Raw genomic sequence first — 18,518 nt, 5'->3', positions numbered from 1 at the left:
GACGTTGAGCTCCAGCGTACGAAGGGGAGGGGGGGGGGGAAAGTCCGTACTGGAAGGGGCCGAACCAGAACCTAGAGGGCGGACCTGGAGGGTCCATTTGAAGCTGCTTGAACTGGTCTTGTAATTATATCTATAGGTCAGGGGAACAGGGTGGAATTAAATACCACCCAGTGTTCTTGTGGTTTTGATTTCTGTTTTCAGGCTAATGCTGAAGTCTGCTGTGCAGCAGAAAGAAGGCACTCAACCAGCATTGATGAAATGGCAAAAACCGATCACAGATCTCAAGGAATGCAATCGAAAGCACTTTGTCATGGCGACAGATGACTAGCATTGCAAACAACCCTTAAAAACTATAAGCTTTGAACAGCAAGCAAGCAGGCAGACACATTTTCACACACTCATGCAGTACAGTACCCTAAATATATAAATATATCGCTGTAATTAACTAATACAACATGACATGACCTGTGCTTTGAACTGAGACATTGGGAATATCATTACATTATATTTCGGAGACGTGTTTTTTTCTCAGAGACACTTGGTGAATACTTTAATGGGAAACACATTTAAACGCTGGGCCCAAGAATTTAGACGGGGTCAAGTTCTGGAATCCAAAAAGAGATGAATATGTCTCTAGGGGTGCAAAGCTCAAAGAGCATGAGTGTGTGTGAGTGTGTGTGTGTGCGAGCATTCATGCATGAATGCCTGTGTGTGTATGTGTGCTTTTTGTGGTAAAGCAATGGACAGAGAACAGACCCTAAACAGATCGCCCTCCCTTCCGTGTAATTGCACAGATATCGCAAACTTGTACAGGGGCTGTCCACAGACAGCAAGCAGCTCTGTGATTCACTGCTCTTTAATGGTTTCAAACTTCAAAGGCTCTTCAAGAAATTATTGCTGAATTTACTTACCAATGTAATGCATTCCTCATTGCCAATGTCCTCACACACAATGATTTAGTTGGATGGATGCACTAATATATTTGGCTTTCTAGCTTTAAAGTAATACCATAACAATAGGTCATGAAATTAAATAAAAATGAAATACTGTCTCGTGTTTTTCTAGTCCTGTCTTTACTGAAGACAGCCGTCCTAAGATGAGGACTCCAATCATAATTGCTTAAGTGCCATGCACACATTTGAAATAATGGTGCCGTGTATGATGAATACGTATTTCAGTTCGTCATGTCGGTATGCTGGATCAACAAAAGCAGTTGGTGACCTTTTGGTGCTCTTATGGTATAATTAGCCCAGTGTTGTAAAGAAGAGGGGCGTTCAAAACTGTAGGGACTTCCCCAGGGTTGACAGTACGGCTCAGATAGGACTCTGTCACAGCTAGACAGGAATCTGCTCATGTCTGTGTCGTATTATTCTCATCCTAGTTTTACAAACACTCCTGATGACCCCTACATTCCCTCACCTTAAGTGTCTTGAAGCCGTTGTCCGTGAAGAACATACATCCAATGCAGTGTTTTTCATCTCTCGCCTCTCGTATGGGAGACGAAGCTTCACATGAAGACACTCAGGGTGTACACCAAAGCTCAGGATTTCAAAATTCAAAATGTTGAATCATCCGAAGTAAACTCAAGGCCCGATCTGAGCGGATTGGCTGGATGTTTCCTCTGCGCCTCTCAGAGGGAACTAGCCTCTCTGGCAGGACCTCGGGCCGGCACGGCCTGCTGCTCCTTCATCACCCCTGGTCCAGCGATCACATGCACAGCTTCACACCAGGACAGTCAGGTGGCTGAGCGGTTAGGGAATTGGGCTAGTAATCTGAAGGTTGCCAGTTCGATTCCCGGCCGTGCCAAATGACGTTGTGTCCTTGGGCAAGGTACTTCACCCTACTTGCCTCGGGGGGAATGTCCCTGTACTTACTGCAAGTCGCTCTGGATAAGAGCGTCTGCTAAATGACTAAATGTAAATGTAGGACAGGCAAAACCATGGCCAGACAGTAGCCCAGGGCTGTGCTCAAAGGTAACAAATATTATGGGTTGAGGGTAGAACAGAGAAGCCGCCGAAACAGCTCCTGAACTGTGTGGTAAAATGATCTTACACTTTAATGGAGGTCTGAAGTAAATGAATTCGGTCTGCGGCCACTCCTTAAGAACGTAAACAATGTAGACTGCAGTGTGCACTCCAACAAACGATCACTTCGACCTTTAACGAGTAAGTGCACCAGAAAAGGGTAGCTATATTTCTTTTTATTTGAGATGGTATCAACCAACCTAGTCGTAGTCATTTCCTAAACCTTGTGTGCGGGTGTGTGTTTGAGTTTGTGTGTGTGTTTGTGTGCGTGTTGGGCTTTCAATTGGAGTCTTGCAGACTATGCTTTCACCGGCAGTCCACCCGTTTCTGCACTTACGGTAAGAGGACTGTCTTGAGTGTTGCAGAGTGACTCAGTTCACTTAATGCATTATTATTGTTACCACATTCTTGCACAGAATTGTCCAAAGGGGAAAATGGGCCAGAAATGTTTTTTCAAGATTCAATCGAGAGAGAAAAAGGGTGAAGACCCGACCTAAATATAGAACGACGCGCTGAATGTGGTCAACGTCAGTTTTCCCAATCAACACAGCTTTCCAAAACGGTCTCCGTGCAGTGGTTGTCAAGCAATGTGAGGAGCATACCGGTGAGAACATTCTTGAAGGGTGCTTTATTAGTTTACCCAGAGCTTACCCAGAGCTCACCGTTTCTGATCTCTAAACACTTTTGTATGAATCTGTTGGTGATGTTTATGAGACGGGGACAGAAGAAGGGGTGGGGGGGGGGGGGTAGGGGTGAGTTCAGGGGGAGGAAGGTGTAGGTTTTTATTTGAGGTTATTGTTTTTTTTCTTCTTCATTTGGAAAATAACTTGGGATTCTGTACAAGTCCACAGGGGCCTGAGGGAGGGAGAGAGATGAGGAGAGGAATGGAGTAGATATGGGGTGCTTTTAACCTCATCGCATTACCGTGCGTTTCCACGACGAAGGACGTCTGTGCTGGAAAGTGAGCCTCTTGTCGTCAGAAGGTAACCCTTTTAACGGCAAAATGTGATGCCTTCGCAGTGTGCGCTGTACTGTGAGTTCACAAAACACATAATGGACGGGATAGTGTTACCTTCTACTTTAGGGGCAAACAAGACTGCCCTTAATTGCCTTACCAATATTTGCATGTCCCTCTCCATGTTATTGAACACCCTGCTAAGTAACTGAGCACCTCAACACAGGCACTTTCTAAAGTTGTTTGCAGATGCCTTAGAGGACTGTTGAAACAGGACAATTACTAACCAGATTTCACAGTGTAATAGCAGCCTTAAGGGTATCTCAGTTCACAGGGTGACAACTCCAGCTTTGGCCGACATTGCAGAACACTCACCTCCATGTCTGTCCCTGACCTTGATGAAGGTTCGGCCTTGTTTCTTGTAAGATGCGTTCATATGTGTTGGATGTGTTTAAATGAGGTGGAACAGGAGGCAATTGTGAACCGTTTCAATTATTGAACAATTAATCAATAATTGATTTCGATATTATGGGCAAGGGCTAAAGTGGAGGAAGCAATACTTTCCACAGAATATATAAAAAAAAAATAAAAAAGGATTCAAGCCACCTGGCTTTCAGCATATTAATAACAGTGTGGCTTTAGTTTCTGTAGTCGTGGTAATGGTAAATGCTTGTAACTGTCGGCAGCAATGGGCCCCGTGGATCAACTAGGGAAAAGAGACATTTTAGGTAGAGTAGTATTTAGCCTGCTCAGTCTCAGGTCTCTGAGTGATAAAGGCCTCCCTTACTTGTAAAACATTCATGTGTTTTATCATACAGAGGAAGGTTGTGACGCCACAACTCAGCAAATGAACAACAGTCAACCTCTTTTCAGAGACGTTAAAACAAGCTGTAAACCTGCCTTGGGTGTAGCACACACCTCCCCTTGCTACAATTATCTCAATTATTGCTTCATACAATAAGTGCGAACGATTTCATTTGCTTATTTTAAATATGAAACAGCATGGGTCTCACCGTGGTTCGAAAGTAGTCATCCACACATAGGAATTATTCAATTGAGTGAAAAGGAAAAATAACGAACAAAAATGAATCCTCACAGTGGCCCCTTTCTCTACATCCACACCGTCGGGAAAGGGAAAGAGCTCAAGTTGGAGCAGAGTGATTTCCCTAAGGCAGACAAGTATGGTCCATTGTTGTGGGTGAGATCCATTAAGGGCTTCGCTCTGGAATGGCACTTCAAAGCCCGTCCTCGAACGTGGATTACGTGCACATGATTGACGTTTGAAAATCTGTCATTTGAGAGCGTTTTGGAAAACGGCGAGAGTGGAATTGTTCGATAACTTCAGATTAATGGACTGCGGAAACCAAGAGCACAGCTTTACTGTAGCGGCTGTACAGCTAAAATAAGTAGCTTACCACCTTGTTGTGCTGAACTTCACACGGTAAAAATCTCCATAACTTGTATACAATGATGTCAAGTGAAAAGGTGTTCTTTAGCAATTGTTCTCTTCAGACATTTTGTCTTCCTAAATTGAGTCTGCTTACAAAGTGCATCTGAGACAAGTAGTTTTTGTTGATGCTGACATGTCTCTGATGATGTCCAGGATTGGTCTAAATGTGTCCAGTAATTCACTTCCTGCTGTAAAGCTGTTCTTGTCGACACCGTACTATACGTTTTGTAGCTGATGTGTGTTTACGTGTATGGATAGATGAATGAATGTATGGATGACAGATGAATGACTGAGATTACTAAGGTCTAAACCCAGAACTAGTTTACAACCTTTCCTTGTGAATTCCCTTGATCATCCCTTTCCTAACTCGGATACGTGGTGATTGTATGTGTCTGGACTCTGACAGAACCTATAAGGAATGCCTTCATCTCAGGCTGAAAACTCCACCAACCTCCCTCTACTCTCTTGGGACAGCTGTATGTTCTGCGATATCACTTTCTTGAAGGCTCGTTATGGAAAAAGGTCCGATCTAAAAACACACAATTCCTGACTGTTCAGAGGACACACTACCATGTGTCACTGTCTAACAACAGGTAAACCTACGTTTTCCTGTCGACTTCAAAGCGATTGTTGTTTTTTCGGAGCAGCGGTTGGGGCGTTTGTGTGCGTGTGCATGTGCGTTTGTTTGGACAACTGAAAGAAAGTAAACACCCTGATGAAACAGCGTAAATACTCTTTAGGGGCGGGGCGTCTCACGGCTGTATTGCGGGGAATAGCACCCTGGGGCTCCGAGGTCACCTCTGGTTTCCGCCTCGCTAGCATCCGTCCCAACAGAACCAAGGTACCTGTGCGAGCCAAGCTTAGACCCAGACACCATCCTCTAGATAAGCATATCAATCCATTACAGGGTATCTTCTTCAGACCCATTAGGTCTTGCAATGACTTCAAACATCAATTTGTTCTGCAAATAGCCCTTTCAATTTGGGCCCCGGCAAATAAGAGAAGAGACCCCTCTTTCACTCTCTGCGGTAATTGAATCTTCAAAAGGGGCATTTTCCTCTATTTTTGTCAGACATTAGCCTGATGAAAAGCAAAACGTTCACGTGAACAGGAGAAAGATAATACATGTTTATCCATTTGCAGTTCGACACTCATTATCTGCATTGATAATTGCCATGCATTAAATTGAATGGAGAGCATGTTACTGTGTTTTGAATATTAATACAGCGTGTAGTTACATAATGAGGTCCTTGCATAAAAAGAAAAATGAGTGGACTGCTAATGAGAATGAATGTAAGAACTGTCCCTCTCCTTTGGCACAGTTAAGAGGGATAGTGAGAGAGAGGTCCTTTTGGGAACTCTAGTGGGAAGGGAGTACTGCTAAATAAATCACTTCTAGATACTCGTAACTATTAATGAAATCATCAAACTTAGAATGTAGAATTTATGTTGCTAAAATATTGTAATTCAGGCCCTTCTAATACTGAACTCCAAAATATTCTCCTTTGACACAAAGAAGTAAGAGAAGCATTTATATCTTAATCATTTTTATTAATTAAATACACCATACTGGAGCAAATGTCTCTGAAAATATCACAAATAGATTTCTCTTTCATTCAGCATTTATAGGTTGGTGAAAATCTCTACATTACCGACTATGAGCATCTTTATCTGGTCTGCCATGGTTTCAGGTTTCGAGGGGAGGGGCGGCTGGGTTGTGTGTAGGCAGGATGTACTGTAGCAACGCCTGGACAAAAACATTTACATGCATACTGTACATACATGGTAGTTTTACAAATACACCAAGAGTGTTCATGATTTGTTTTCCACAACAAAATCCACAGATACCAGTCTTATTATATACCACTGAGAGTGAAACACGTTCCCTTTTACGACACTTAAAATATAGAAAGTGGGAATACCATGTTGTAAGGAAATAAGGATATAAAAAGGAAACGATAAAGAAAAATAAAAGTACTCCGTTTCCCACAATTCCCTTTTTTTTTTGTCTTATTTTTATTTTTTTTCAACAAATGTACAAATGCAGTTTGGAAAAACGCTGCTCTAGATTCGCTTCATTGGTCTTTTCTTTGTCTCTTTATCCAAAACATCCTTCGTGTGGATTTTCTATCTTTCCGCCTTTTGAGTCCCTCAGTTTCTGTTCCTTTTTTAAAATTTATTTATTCCTCGGTATCCTGTTTCAGGCGCATGTGTGCGCTGGGGAATCCACCCACATTTAGGGGGAAGGGACGGGGTCAAGGGTCAGATGGTTATCAGATGCGTGGAGCAGATAGAGAATATTGTCGATGGACTCTAACTCCTGGGAGCTCAGGTGAGGGTCTGGGGGGTGGGGGGGGCCTGGTTGGGCCTGGGGGGGTGGGGCAAAAGGCTGGGGCACCGATCCACATAGTCTTAGGTGACGATGAGTAAGGGCTCAGATGAAGGCACGCTTCCTGCTTCCTGCACGCCTCCATCTTAACACACCTGGACGCCGGAGAGAAAAGTGCACAGTGTTAGAACAGTCTTCTGATTTTGCAGATCGTTTCACATACAGTAGTTGCTGTATTAGAACCTGGTACTAGTGTCTCTGAACGCGGTACACTTTTCACGTCTTGGTTTTTTTTGGGTGGGGTTCGGGACTATTTAGCCTTTCCACACCAACCTTTTGTCATTTCAACTCCTGAACCCTGCTCTGCTCTGGGTTGATTTTTAACACTGCGTTTTTGCGCAGGCAGGGGTAGTATTACAGTGTGATTTTCTCTGAGATCTTACATTCAGACTGTTTGGTGTGCCTCTGAGCAGCTTCGTGACAACAACAACCAAAGGACGACACAGAAGATGGAGTTTACGCGAGCGCTAGTCTGCATGTTGCCCGTGTCTGACAAAGATTCCATCAATTTTCGCCAGCTCCTGCAAAGCCTACAGTTAATTTATTGATCAGTGAGGCTTTGGAAGCCATCTGGTGCCTCATTTCCTTTGCATTAACTTTAAAGTACATTTATAAAATGAGCCTTTTGTGTAATTCTAACAATACTTCAACACAATCCCTCGGGGGTTCATGCCTTGTGAAACAGAGGAACAAAAGACAATTATAACATGTCTGAGAAATGCTGCTTTGCTTTCACCAACAGTAGAACCAACTTCTTCTTTTTTTTTTAATCTTTCCCTTTTGTTTTTTTTTTTTAAGATTCTAGGGGGCAATTTACTTTATCCTTCTTCTCTCAAATCACTAAGAAGGCTGCAGTCTATTAGTAATTGCAACCACACACTTTGGGGGCTAATTAAAGTGAGGGAGACTGGGAAGGTCTAATTCCCTTGGGTGGAAGCTCTGTATGAGAAAGGTAATTTGTCTGTCCTGAACAAAGAGATTAGGGAGAAGCTGGGAAGCCAACTTAATAAATGAGCATCAAATGTCTTGGGCCACGGACACAGACAACACCAATTATGTCACCGTGAAATCGCACATAATAAAAAGAAATATGAAGGGTGGGGGGACGGGGGGACGGGGGCGACGGGGACTGGGGCGCACAGACCGAGCTTCGTTTTCCACGTTAGCAGGAGACGTTCTGCCCTGCTTTCCCCTGCTCTCCCAGGGAGCTGTGTTGCTATGCTGAGTTGTGTGTGCTTTCTGAACAGCAGGAGGTGACTTTTACAGGAAGTTACAGGAAGTCACAACGTGTCCTAGCACTTACAAACTGTTAAACGCTTAAGGTGCTGAGTGCCTCCAAATATAGTTGGTCTAAAAGACAGAAATCAACATATGGAACGGTGTTTCGTGCGATATCATTAAGAATGTTTTCTTCCACATCCACATATGACCAAACCTCACTTAAACTTATTTTTTTGCAAGGGTGAGGTGTCTATGCATGTTTAATATTTCTCTCTCCCACTATAATTAAAGCATCAGAGCCAATATTCAGATTGCATTTTAGAGTAAATAATTCAGTAGTTTTCACTACAATTGATGTTAGGGCATAAATAAACAATGAGGCCTCATATTTACGGCACCAGCCATAGCACAAGAGAAGCGAGGGCCTGGCAGTGTGGGCTTAAACAGACATTTAAAATTAAGCTAGATAATGCAAGGCTTTCAATTTGAATGTAAGGTGCTCTTAGGGATGATTTGTAAAAGTGACGAGCCCTTAAAAGGCTTGCAATGGGGAGGGGGGGGGGGGAGAGTGTGTGTGTGGGGAGGGGGGGGGGGGAGAGTGTTTGTGTGTGTGGGGGGGGGGGGGGGGGCTTAATGGAGCCGTGTCTCTTCCCTGCTCTCACAGATCCACTCAAGGTGAAATACGTACATGCTCTCAACAATATCGCTCCCCCCTCACCCGGATTCAAATGTACTCAACATACACACTGCCCCTTATCTCTGTATGCAGCGCACCGATGCACCACAGATAAAGGCATGTTATGATAGGTGGGCATTACTCCATCTTGCTATTAGAAGAAGCAATCGCCTCGTAATTGCGGTCTAAATACGCTGTTGTACTGATTAGCTTTCAGCCTGGGTAAGATCTAACGAAGACAATAGTTCAATAAGAAATAGAGGTAGGCAGGGAATGTGCATCTCAGATTAACCTCCTGCAATATGTGTATTTCTGGCCGCAGAGTAATGATTCAGGCCAGGTGAATTGCCACGGTAGTCATGGAAAAGTCAAATATACTCCAACAGAAATGATGGAAAAATCAATTGCCAGTCCAGGACTGAAATTAATCTTTGGTCAATACGATTTAACATTGGTTACGTGCCTTGCAGTAAAGATGAATCAATGTCATCAATATATAATTAGTATGAAAAATGTGTAGGAAATGGCAAGAGATGATTATTTCTGCCACCAATATTTACAGGTGTCAGGTCTCTGTGTGTCTGTATTCTTTGTTAAAGCGGAAGATGTTCTAATCAGCATCTTCCTAAACCACAATGTTTCAACTTCTGGATTCCAACAACTGAAGCGTACTGAGCAGATCAAGTTAGTATCAGCACTTCCGGCGCTTAAACGACCGAAACCACGCTGTTCCCTGGCACAGAGAGAGGTATGTGGGCCCCTGGTGAGAGAGAGGACCCTACCTTCTGGTCAGGCAGAAGTGGGTTCGACTGCAGTGAACTCAGATGGCCGTTGATGAGTGCTGTGGGCCTGTCGTGTTCGCAGAACAGGCTGCCGTTGATGTAGTGGAACCTGTCTCCAGGGACCAACCGGTTCCGGCAGGTGGAACACGTGAAACACTGAGGGGTTGAGAGAGATGGATAGAGAGAGGGAGAGATAAGGAGAGGGACAAATAGATAGAGACAAAGAGAAAGAGAGTTTACCACTCTGCAACGCCAGCTCCAATACACACACACACACACGCACTGGTCACTCTCACACTCAACCTCAACCCATTTCTATACATCTACCTCATATTTTCATGCATGAATCCAGTTACGGATTACAGAAGAGTTAGGGTACAATGTTCGGTTGATGTTTGCTTTCGGGAGAGTCGTTACCTTGAGGTGGTAGACGTTGCCCTGTGCCCTCATGACCAGCTCACTGGCCGGAATGGACTGACCACAAGCGCTGCATGCCCCGCTGTTTCCAAATAACCTGTCACGGGAGATTAAGAACAATGGTTATTGAATAGAATAGAACGGTAGATTATTCAAGTTCTCAAAATTCTACAAAAGTACGTGGAGCCTCAAGACCCTGCTATAGTATGTGAAGCACTCACAAATAATGGAAATGAAATGAATACAAATGAAATGGTCATGTTTCCCACTGCAGAAAGGGGGGGCAGAGGGGGGGTATAACATCCCTTGCCTCACAGCATCATCAACATTAAGGAATATTCTGTACTGGCTTTTCATTTGTGGACATGTTACTTTAGGAGGACTGAGAGTCAGTCCCCACTTCCACTGGCTTAGCCTAAATGAGTTTAGTTCTAAGCTTGTGGAGATAGCAATGATGGGGGGGGGGGGGGGAACATTACAACTTGACAATTTTTTTTGATTGGTACAGGGGATCGTGGCAATACCAGGAAGGCAGATGAACCATTCCGTGTCCTGTTCTCCACAAGCTCCAGTGCAGAAACTACATATTACCTTTGGCGCACATTTTTTATTTTTTTTTGCTACCTAATAATAACCTGGAACATAAGCAATCAGTGCCTAAGAGGATTTGATTGAACATCTAGGCAGAGACATAGTGCTTTTGCCATTAGGACTCCTGTGAATGCTCTGTCAGTGCCGCATTTCCATTAGAAACTCGTAGCTACTCGGGTTGATATATAATGTGCATGGGTTAACCTTTTCAATCATGGTGTCAACACTTTAGATTTGCTTCTGCTCATCTCTTTCGTCCCTAACCTTCTCTCTCTCTCTCCCTCTCCTTGTCTCTCCCTCCCTCTCTCTCCCTCTTCATGTCTCTTTCCCTCCCTCTCTCTCTCTTCGTGTCTCTCTCTCCCTCTCTCCCGCTCTCTCTCTCTCTCTGACTCTTGATAATGAAATGCTTGCTCCGGCTTCCCTTCTATCTGCCTTCTGAGTCCACAATTTAGATTACTTCATCTCTGCGAGCAACAAACTGAATGAAATTTCGATTTGAGCAGAAAGTAATTTACCGGGATCTGGACCCATTTGTCATCATATCTCACAGGGTGTTTGCTCTATCACTGCACTTTTCCTATGCAATCAAATAAGACCACGGCTTCTGACATGCTCAGGAGAGGGGGGGGGGAGTGGTTAACATTGCTGAAGGAGCATCACAGTCAGATACGTGGGGACTGAGGAAAATCGTTTGACGAAAGGGACCACGTGGTGTACTCAGTTTCATCCCTTCGCCGCTTTGTTTTTGTTGTGTTTGTGTGTTTTTTAAGGGGTTAGAATCGCATCTGTCGCAACAACCATGGTCCCTTTCAAGTTAAAACGACTAGAATAGGAATTAAAATCCTGTTTGGTCTTTTCACTAGACATAGTCTGCGTGGTTGTTGTTTACGGTTTGGACAAAGCAGACCGGTGCATTGTTAAGGGACGTCAGAAGGGCTTTCAATAGGAAGCCTGAGAAACAAATTTTGTCTTGGCATCGATTGGAAGTGCTCGATCAAAACTCCATTTCAGAAACTAATTAGCTTGGGACTGTTGTGACAACTTGGCCAATCATGAATGTTAGATGGGACTACAACAGCATAGGAGGATGAGGATTTCACTTTAGTTTTGGATCCTAAACAAGGATCTCAAACTCCTTCTGACCTCAAACTGACATTGTTTTGCTTGATTTTCCTGATTAAAAAAAGAAAAGAAAAAGAAAACCGTGCATAAAGCAGCCATCAGCCAGCCAGGCCATTCGTTCCGCTGTCCATGTGAAATACTTTGTAGATTCAAATAATCTCAATGCAATACTTTTCATTCAACCACTTATTTCCCCTGTGTGCATGTCTCTTAGGGCTGTTAAAACAAAGAAAGTCTCTCCACACTCTCTCTATTTCATCACTGTGCACCATACATAACAGCTTTTTTCTTTTTTTCCATTTTACCAGGGGATAGTGCCTGATAGTGTTTGATTTAAACTGCTGAAGGCTTTAGGTGCTCAATTAAGTTGCTATCAGTCTGTTCTCTAATGGTCTGCTTTTCCCATTGAACTCTTGCATTAGGGTGGGGAGAGAGCCCAGGTCAGTATAATTAAGGCCAGGGGACTCTTTAATTGCGATGACACAACTGGTTTCAGTTTCTTCCCTGCAAATCAGGGCCTTTTTCCAAGGAGTCCTTTGTTATTTTTGAGGCCGTTTCCTCACACAATCACCAACAGACATTGGAGGACGGCTTTGTCAACCGCTGTCGTGGTGGTTACGTTGATTTATTTGTATTATGTTCCCTGAGCAGGGAATCTGACTTTGAGATACCACTAGCTATGTCTTTCATTAAATAAAAAGGACTTGGGAGATGTCTACTATCTATAGGAAGGAGCGTCTCATCTCAGCACTGTCAAGTGATGTATAGCGCCTCTGCCACAAAAAGGTTTCTGAGTAGAGTGAAACAAGCGTAGAACAATGATTTCGGCAACACAGTCCATTAAAAAAGGCCTCTCTACATCAACAGCCAAAGCACCTTAAAAGCACAGGGCCATATTGATACTAAAGCAGGGCTTTGCATAATAGCAAGCTGCATTAGATGAGGGTGGGGGGGGGAGGTGGGGAGAGACTATGAGGATAGGGGGAGGGGGGAATCAGCCAAATTACACTTGGTTAATTCAGAGTAACAGATCTGGCCCCTAGTGAATTGAAGGCCTTGAATTAATTCTGTTATGACAAATCAAGATAAACGTTTCCCCTAAATTGCATGCGATTTAATTAATTTCTGAGATCCCGGTTTTTCCTGGCCTAATAGTCCACAAGCTCCCGTTGCTGTCGTAGTGCTTGAGTGGGCAGACTTCAAAGTGATATTAAATAACCAACTATTAGATTTACCTCGCACGTTCTATTGGAAAAGTGCCATTTAATTACCTAGGCCTATTCAATTAAAGGGACAGCGTTTTCCCTGACTCAAGCCACCACATGATTGCTACCTAGATTAATGTTCTCTCCGCTTGCACCCCACACAAATAACACCACCTCTAGCTCAGAAAAGATATGATCCCAAACAGACTAACTCCTTCGGATGCTCAGCCTGCTTGAAGGCTTTGCTGCCTGTTTGGCGTAGACACAGTGAGACCTGGCTTGTGCTGTGTTTGTGGATAGTGGTCATCTCTCCATCTGATTGATGGGTTGTGCGTATCGTCCCAGGTCAGACACACACACGCCCCATTAGGGGGAAGCTGATGCCTTTTCGTTCGAGCATGCTGATCCATCTCGTGACCGTTTTCAAATCAGCTGTATTAATAAAAGTTAGAGGCGCGACTCCATTATTTATACAGCAAGGGCAATTTAATAATCCATTACAAAAATGAGACGCTGTCCCTTTAAAAAGAAAGAAAAAAAACAACGAGGCAACTGGCCTTCACAATAATCCTCCCTCTCTTCCTTTCTTTCCCTCTCCCTCTCTCTCAAAAGCCAATTTGGTTAATTAAATGTTTTGTTTGCAATGTGGCTCTCATTCATTTCGGACACGTCATTGGGAGAGGATAGGAGCCAGGGACCAGATCTCATTAGATAAAACCCATCAGGACTAAAGGAAAATGGAGGGGGACTCTAATTAAAGCTTTTAATTGTGTGGACTCACTGTCAGATGTTTTCTCCCCCTCCTTCCTCCTCCTTCTATCCTTATCTCTAACCAGATCACAGGCTCGTGCGAGTTGTGTTTTAGCTGTCCTCCCGGCTCTGAGAACGCTCTCATTACAAGTAGAAAGGTGTATCCACTTTTCCCCCCCCCCCCCTCCCAATTCTAATTAGGTAGAAGTCCCATTACGGATGGAGTACCCCATTGACTCATGTCTTTGATGAGGATGTGGGCGGAGACAGCACTAGCTGTCTTTGGGTGGAGACTCTTCCCTTGAGGCTTGGAGTCAGAACAGCACATTCACGTTGATTGACCGAGTTACCACTACGTGTGATATCAATATATATGGTAAATACATACAAAATAAGGCAGATTCAATGATTAAATATTGATCATAAATGGCGACAGATTAGTGGGACTGAAAGGTTGTGGATGGAATGATGGAGCTGCTAAATATTCTTGCTCTGTGGACACACAAATGATGATGAACTAACAGATTTAAGGTGAAACAGACACACAATGTTAGCGTTTCAATTTCATCAAGTGAAATGAAACTTTGTTTATACATTGTTTTCATTTTGTCAAGAAGCAGTCTGAACTTTGTGTTTAGAGAGACAGCTCTGGCTTGTCCTCCTTGAGGTCAAATAGCTGAATGATCAGGTTATTCTACATTAGCAGAATGAGAGAGCCCTCACCTAGCTCTGGTTAAGTGTGCGTAACACACATATAAATATTTAAAAAGACCCTCTTTGCTAATTAAATCATCCCTTTCTCATATATGGACACTTGTGGGACAGAATGAGAAACCTTTTAAAATTCCAACAGTGTCAAAGGTCATCTGTGTCCGTCCTGTATAGTTTCCTAGCATCTCGTAAAGCAAAAACAAAAAACCTTGGGAGTTTTTCCGCTGTTGGGTTTACCATGAAAGATGACACAGCAGACAGTCACCAATATGTTGTGGGGACGGAATCTATTTTTCGTCTTGTGCTCTGTCAACATGTTTGAACTCCGTTAAGGAATAGTCCGGAGAGAATTCGGCCGGCTTAACAAGCAGTGACATATTACAATTTAAGACATTTGTTCTCGAAGGAACATACATTCCATTCTGTGGATCATTATATGGTCTGTTGCCTTACTCTCTCTCTCGCTCTTATACAGGACCTTGTGAATTCCACCTCCAGTAACCAGACATTTTACTATTCTCTCACATGAAAACTCTGCTTCGCCTCGTCATTCACCATGAAAACAGACCCCCCTCGTGCAGCATCTTTCTTTTCTCCGCGTAGCCATGCGGGCTCCAAATCCATCATTTGAATTTGATCATTCCAAACAGGAATCACGTACAATGTGTACAGTAAGTTGTATTTCCCAGACACAGGGTATAGCGAGGGGAGGGGGGCTGGCCAGCTCCCACACACACACACACACACACACACACACACACACAGTCTCACCTGATGTAGTCGTTTCTACAGAGGATCATGCCGCTCTTGGTGTAGCAGGAGGTGCCAATCTCCCCCAGCTGAGCCTGACAACAGGAGCACTTGAGGCAGCGGCTGTGCCAGTAGCTGTCCATGGTGTAGAGGAGGAAGCGATCAGCGATCTTGCCCCCACACCCCGCACACCGCTTCCAGGAGAGAGACCCGGGACCTGGGGGTGGCTGGGCGCTTCCTCCAGGATTCACCATCGTCCCTGTTTTCAGGAAATACACAGGATAAAGTTGATCGTTTTTTGGGGATGGGGGGTGAGGGGGAAGGGGGGGTTAAAGTGACACTTCAATTTTTCTTATTGACCTAAACAAGTGTTGCCAAGACTCGACAGTATCGAGCTGTTATGTCAATTTTATCTATAAAAACTGCCAGCATACATCACTCAAATTGCATGACATTAAAGTAAGTATCTGTTTTTTTCAAAGTAATTACAACTACCCAAATTAAAAATACAGAACTTCTGGTAATAGCAAAACTTTAGTAAGAAATAACAGACACTGTGATCTTAAAAAATCTGTCAGTTGAAAACTCCTTTCTCATTTAAACTACTGGCTGCAAAAGTCACAGCATATCAAATAACATTTATCATAGTTGACTGTTTATAAACTACTATAAGTATGTATACAACATTTTCCGAGACTTTCAATCCTTTGTGTACCACACTTCTCAATTACAGAGCCCTTGAATAACATGCATATTGTCCTATGTGTCTCAGTAGAATTGTATTGAAGGCACTTGCTCTGTACACTGTTAGGCTACAAGAGGGCTACAAGTCGTTTAGCCATCGTATCTGCCCTTGATCTCTCTCATCCACATGCTGTTGCCTCAATTGTCCCTTCATGATGAATGCCTGTTAACAGATAACACTAGAGGCCAGTGGAACAATTAAAGCAGCACAGGCCTTTGTTAAGCTGTCTTAATGGCTTTCAAACACCAACTAACTCAGCCACGCTATTCATCACTGGTCTAGATTCTTTGCGAAAGCAGTTAGGTTGCGTGCATGAAATGGAAAAAGATGGGCGGGTAGTTGTAAAACTCTACACTATTGGTACCTTTACTCAATGCTACGAAGGCAACATAATGTATTGGTATTTACTGCTCCGCGCAAATGACAAATACTGATGCAATGGAGATGGTCCGCTATATCTTGGGCAAACCAATTTTCTACACTTTGATAATGCATCTTATCTCATGTTGCTTGCAGTGGGGCAGGCAGCAATTGATCGTATACTCAACTGTACTACATCGCTGTAATGCCTCGATACAACCGACTATCTCATGTGTGATCTATTAATGCACTGCACGCCTCGGTTTCATCTTTAAACTTATATATTTGAATCCTAATCGTACACAATTTCGTCAGGCAGACTTCATGGCGGGCTAAGCCAAATCTTTGTTGAAAGGTAATTAGAGGAGAGGGGAGGGGGAAAACGTTGCTCTGAGAAAAGCATTCAGTAACCCCATTAGCAAAGGCTCTTAGGGACTAGCTATACCTTAGTGCTGATTAAATCTAAAAGGAGATGAATCAAAAAACTGGCCCGAAAGTGACTCCCTAGATAATAAAGACGGGCCATCGTCAAGTTTCATTCCGAGTCGGGAGAGAGATATTTAAGGGGGTGGGGAGCTTTTAACTTAAATGGGCTAAGTCGAGTAATTATACGGACAGGCAATTTAGGAACGGAGAGTCGAACAATCGCAAAACATATCAGGGAGCCGATGTGTAAACAGCTCAATCCTCTGCCCATGCCTTTACCTTTTTAATAAAGAATAAGTAGCCTACATAGACTGTAACCTACATGATAGACGACTACGGTCTGGCTACGCTGTAACACCAAACGATGTACTATGTGTCGGCTACAATGTGGGTGTCTATAACAATTCAGAGGACATACAATGAAACATTGAACTACAAGCTGTTTCAATGAATACATTGAAACAGCTTGTCACTGATAGTAAAACAGTTTAAACACTTTACTAGTTCAAAATCACTGCGTTAGACAAAGAATAGCGTACCAGAAGCATAATAATTGCTTCAGTGTGGATTTTTATACTCACTAGCCGCATTTACGTTGATTGTTATCATTAATTCGTCAGTCTACAAAAGTCATGCAGAAATGTCGAATCCTAACACTCACCTCGTTTGTCCCTTTTAAGAGTAATGGTTGAATCAGACAGTAAAATAGATTTCTGAAAACGGTATAGCTGGGCTTCTTTGAATGAAGATCAGAAGACCAGAAGTAAAATCAGTCCAAATATTATTGCGTAGTGCACAAGCCTTTTACGAGACAACGTTCACGACCGAGTCCAGGCAGTAGCGGACCTCAGACAGAAATAGTCTACTGCGACTGCTGGCAATGGACAAGGTACAGCAAATGGAGTTATCAGATAGTATTTCCACTGGAACCGTCCCGTTATAGCGTGCCTTCTGTTTTTCTTTAAAGAGTCCAACGCGAGGAGATCTACCTATGAGATAAATGCGAACAGCAACGTCCTAAAAGACGGAGAGAAGTGAGTTAATAGAATATTCGCAGAAGGTGATGCGACAAAGGCAGCCTGCCGTACTCTATCGCTTTGCCTCCTCTCGTTGCTTGCTCTACATGTGTCAGTATGAAAATCCCCAGTAAAGCTTCTCTAGGTGGATGACGTAAGTCACTCCACAGCCAATCTCCACACAGTCCATTTAAACGGAATAACAAATCCACCAGAAGTTGGTAGCCTATGTTTTATACTCCATGCCATCACCAAATAGGGCGTAGTGGCGCCACCGACTGTTTCGGAAAGGAATTGCACTTTGTGATGCCCAGACACAATTCTCTAAACAAGATCTGATACTTTGGCTCAAAACAGTTCACATAAACTGCTGTAAACGACAAAATAATGTTATACCTTACTTAAATATGTATGTATCGGACCATTAACAACACGGAAGAAAATGTCTGGTCCTTAAAGAGTCGAAGTTAAACCTCAGTAGGCCTAAATATCTGTATTTCTACGCAAGTACCACTCTGGTTCATGCTGAAAACGTGAACCTGGCAAACGATCTTCATGAAAGAGAAACTGTTTAGTTAAAATTGGAAGCGACGCTCTAGATTTCTTCTTGGAGCTTGTTGACTTGAACAAATACTTTTTTTATCAGCCGTTCCCTTGGCCGTAAAAAAACAAAAATCAACAAAAAAATAATTGGCTAATGCGTTTTCATCAATGCATCCTGTCAAAGGCTGACGTGTTAAATCAATGCCTACTGGTGCCAGAACAATTATAGCGAAATGCAAAATGTGTTTATAAAAGTTCTGCCATGATGGCAAAAGTTGTTTGAGATTCACTGGGCAGAGGCCCTTTATAGAAAGGCGTGCTTCATTAGAGAGACATCAGATGTGTAAGGATGAATCTCTCACACAAGACTTAATTGTTTAATTGT

General features: G+C 43.2%; 1 protein-coding gene across 1 annotated transcript; it reads right to left on the bottom strand.

Moving 5' to 3' along the window:
• Positions 1-4,625: 4,625 nt before the first annotated feature.
• lmo4b (LIM domain only 4b) lies at positions 4,626-17,841 on the bottom strand. The gene is made up of 5 exons (XM_047049375.1): positions 17,236-17,841; positions 15,065-15,302; positions 9,915-10,011; positions 9,498-9,653; positions 4,626-6,913 (listed from the first exon to the last, which is right to left on the bottom strand). The coding sequence occupies exons 2-5, from the start codon at positions 15,295-15,297 to the stop codon at positions 6,905-6,907; spliced, it is 495 nt and encodes a 164-aa protein (XP_046905331.1). The 5' UTR covers positions 15,298-15,302; positions 17,236-17,841; the 3' UTR covers positions 4,626-6,904.
• Between the last annotated feature and the right edge of the window lie 677 nt (positions 17,842-18,518).

This window comes from Hypomesus transpacificus, chromosome 26 (assembly GCF_021917145.1).
Source record: "Hypomesus transpacificus isolate Combined female chromosome 26, fHypTra1, whole genome shotgun sequence".
NCBI lineage: Eukaryota > Metazoa > Chordata > Actinopteri > Osmeriformes > Osmeridae > Hypomesus > Hypomesus transpacificus.
Note: the sequence above shows the minus strand (reverse complement) of the source record. Positions and strands in the feature narration are given on the sequence as shown.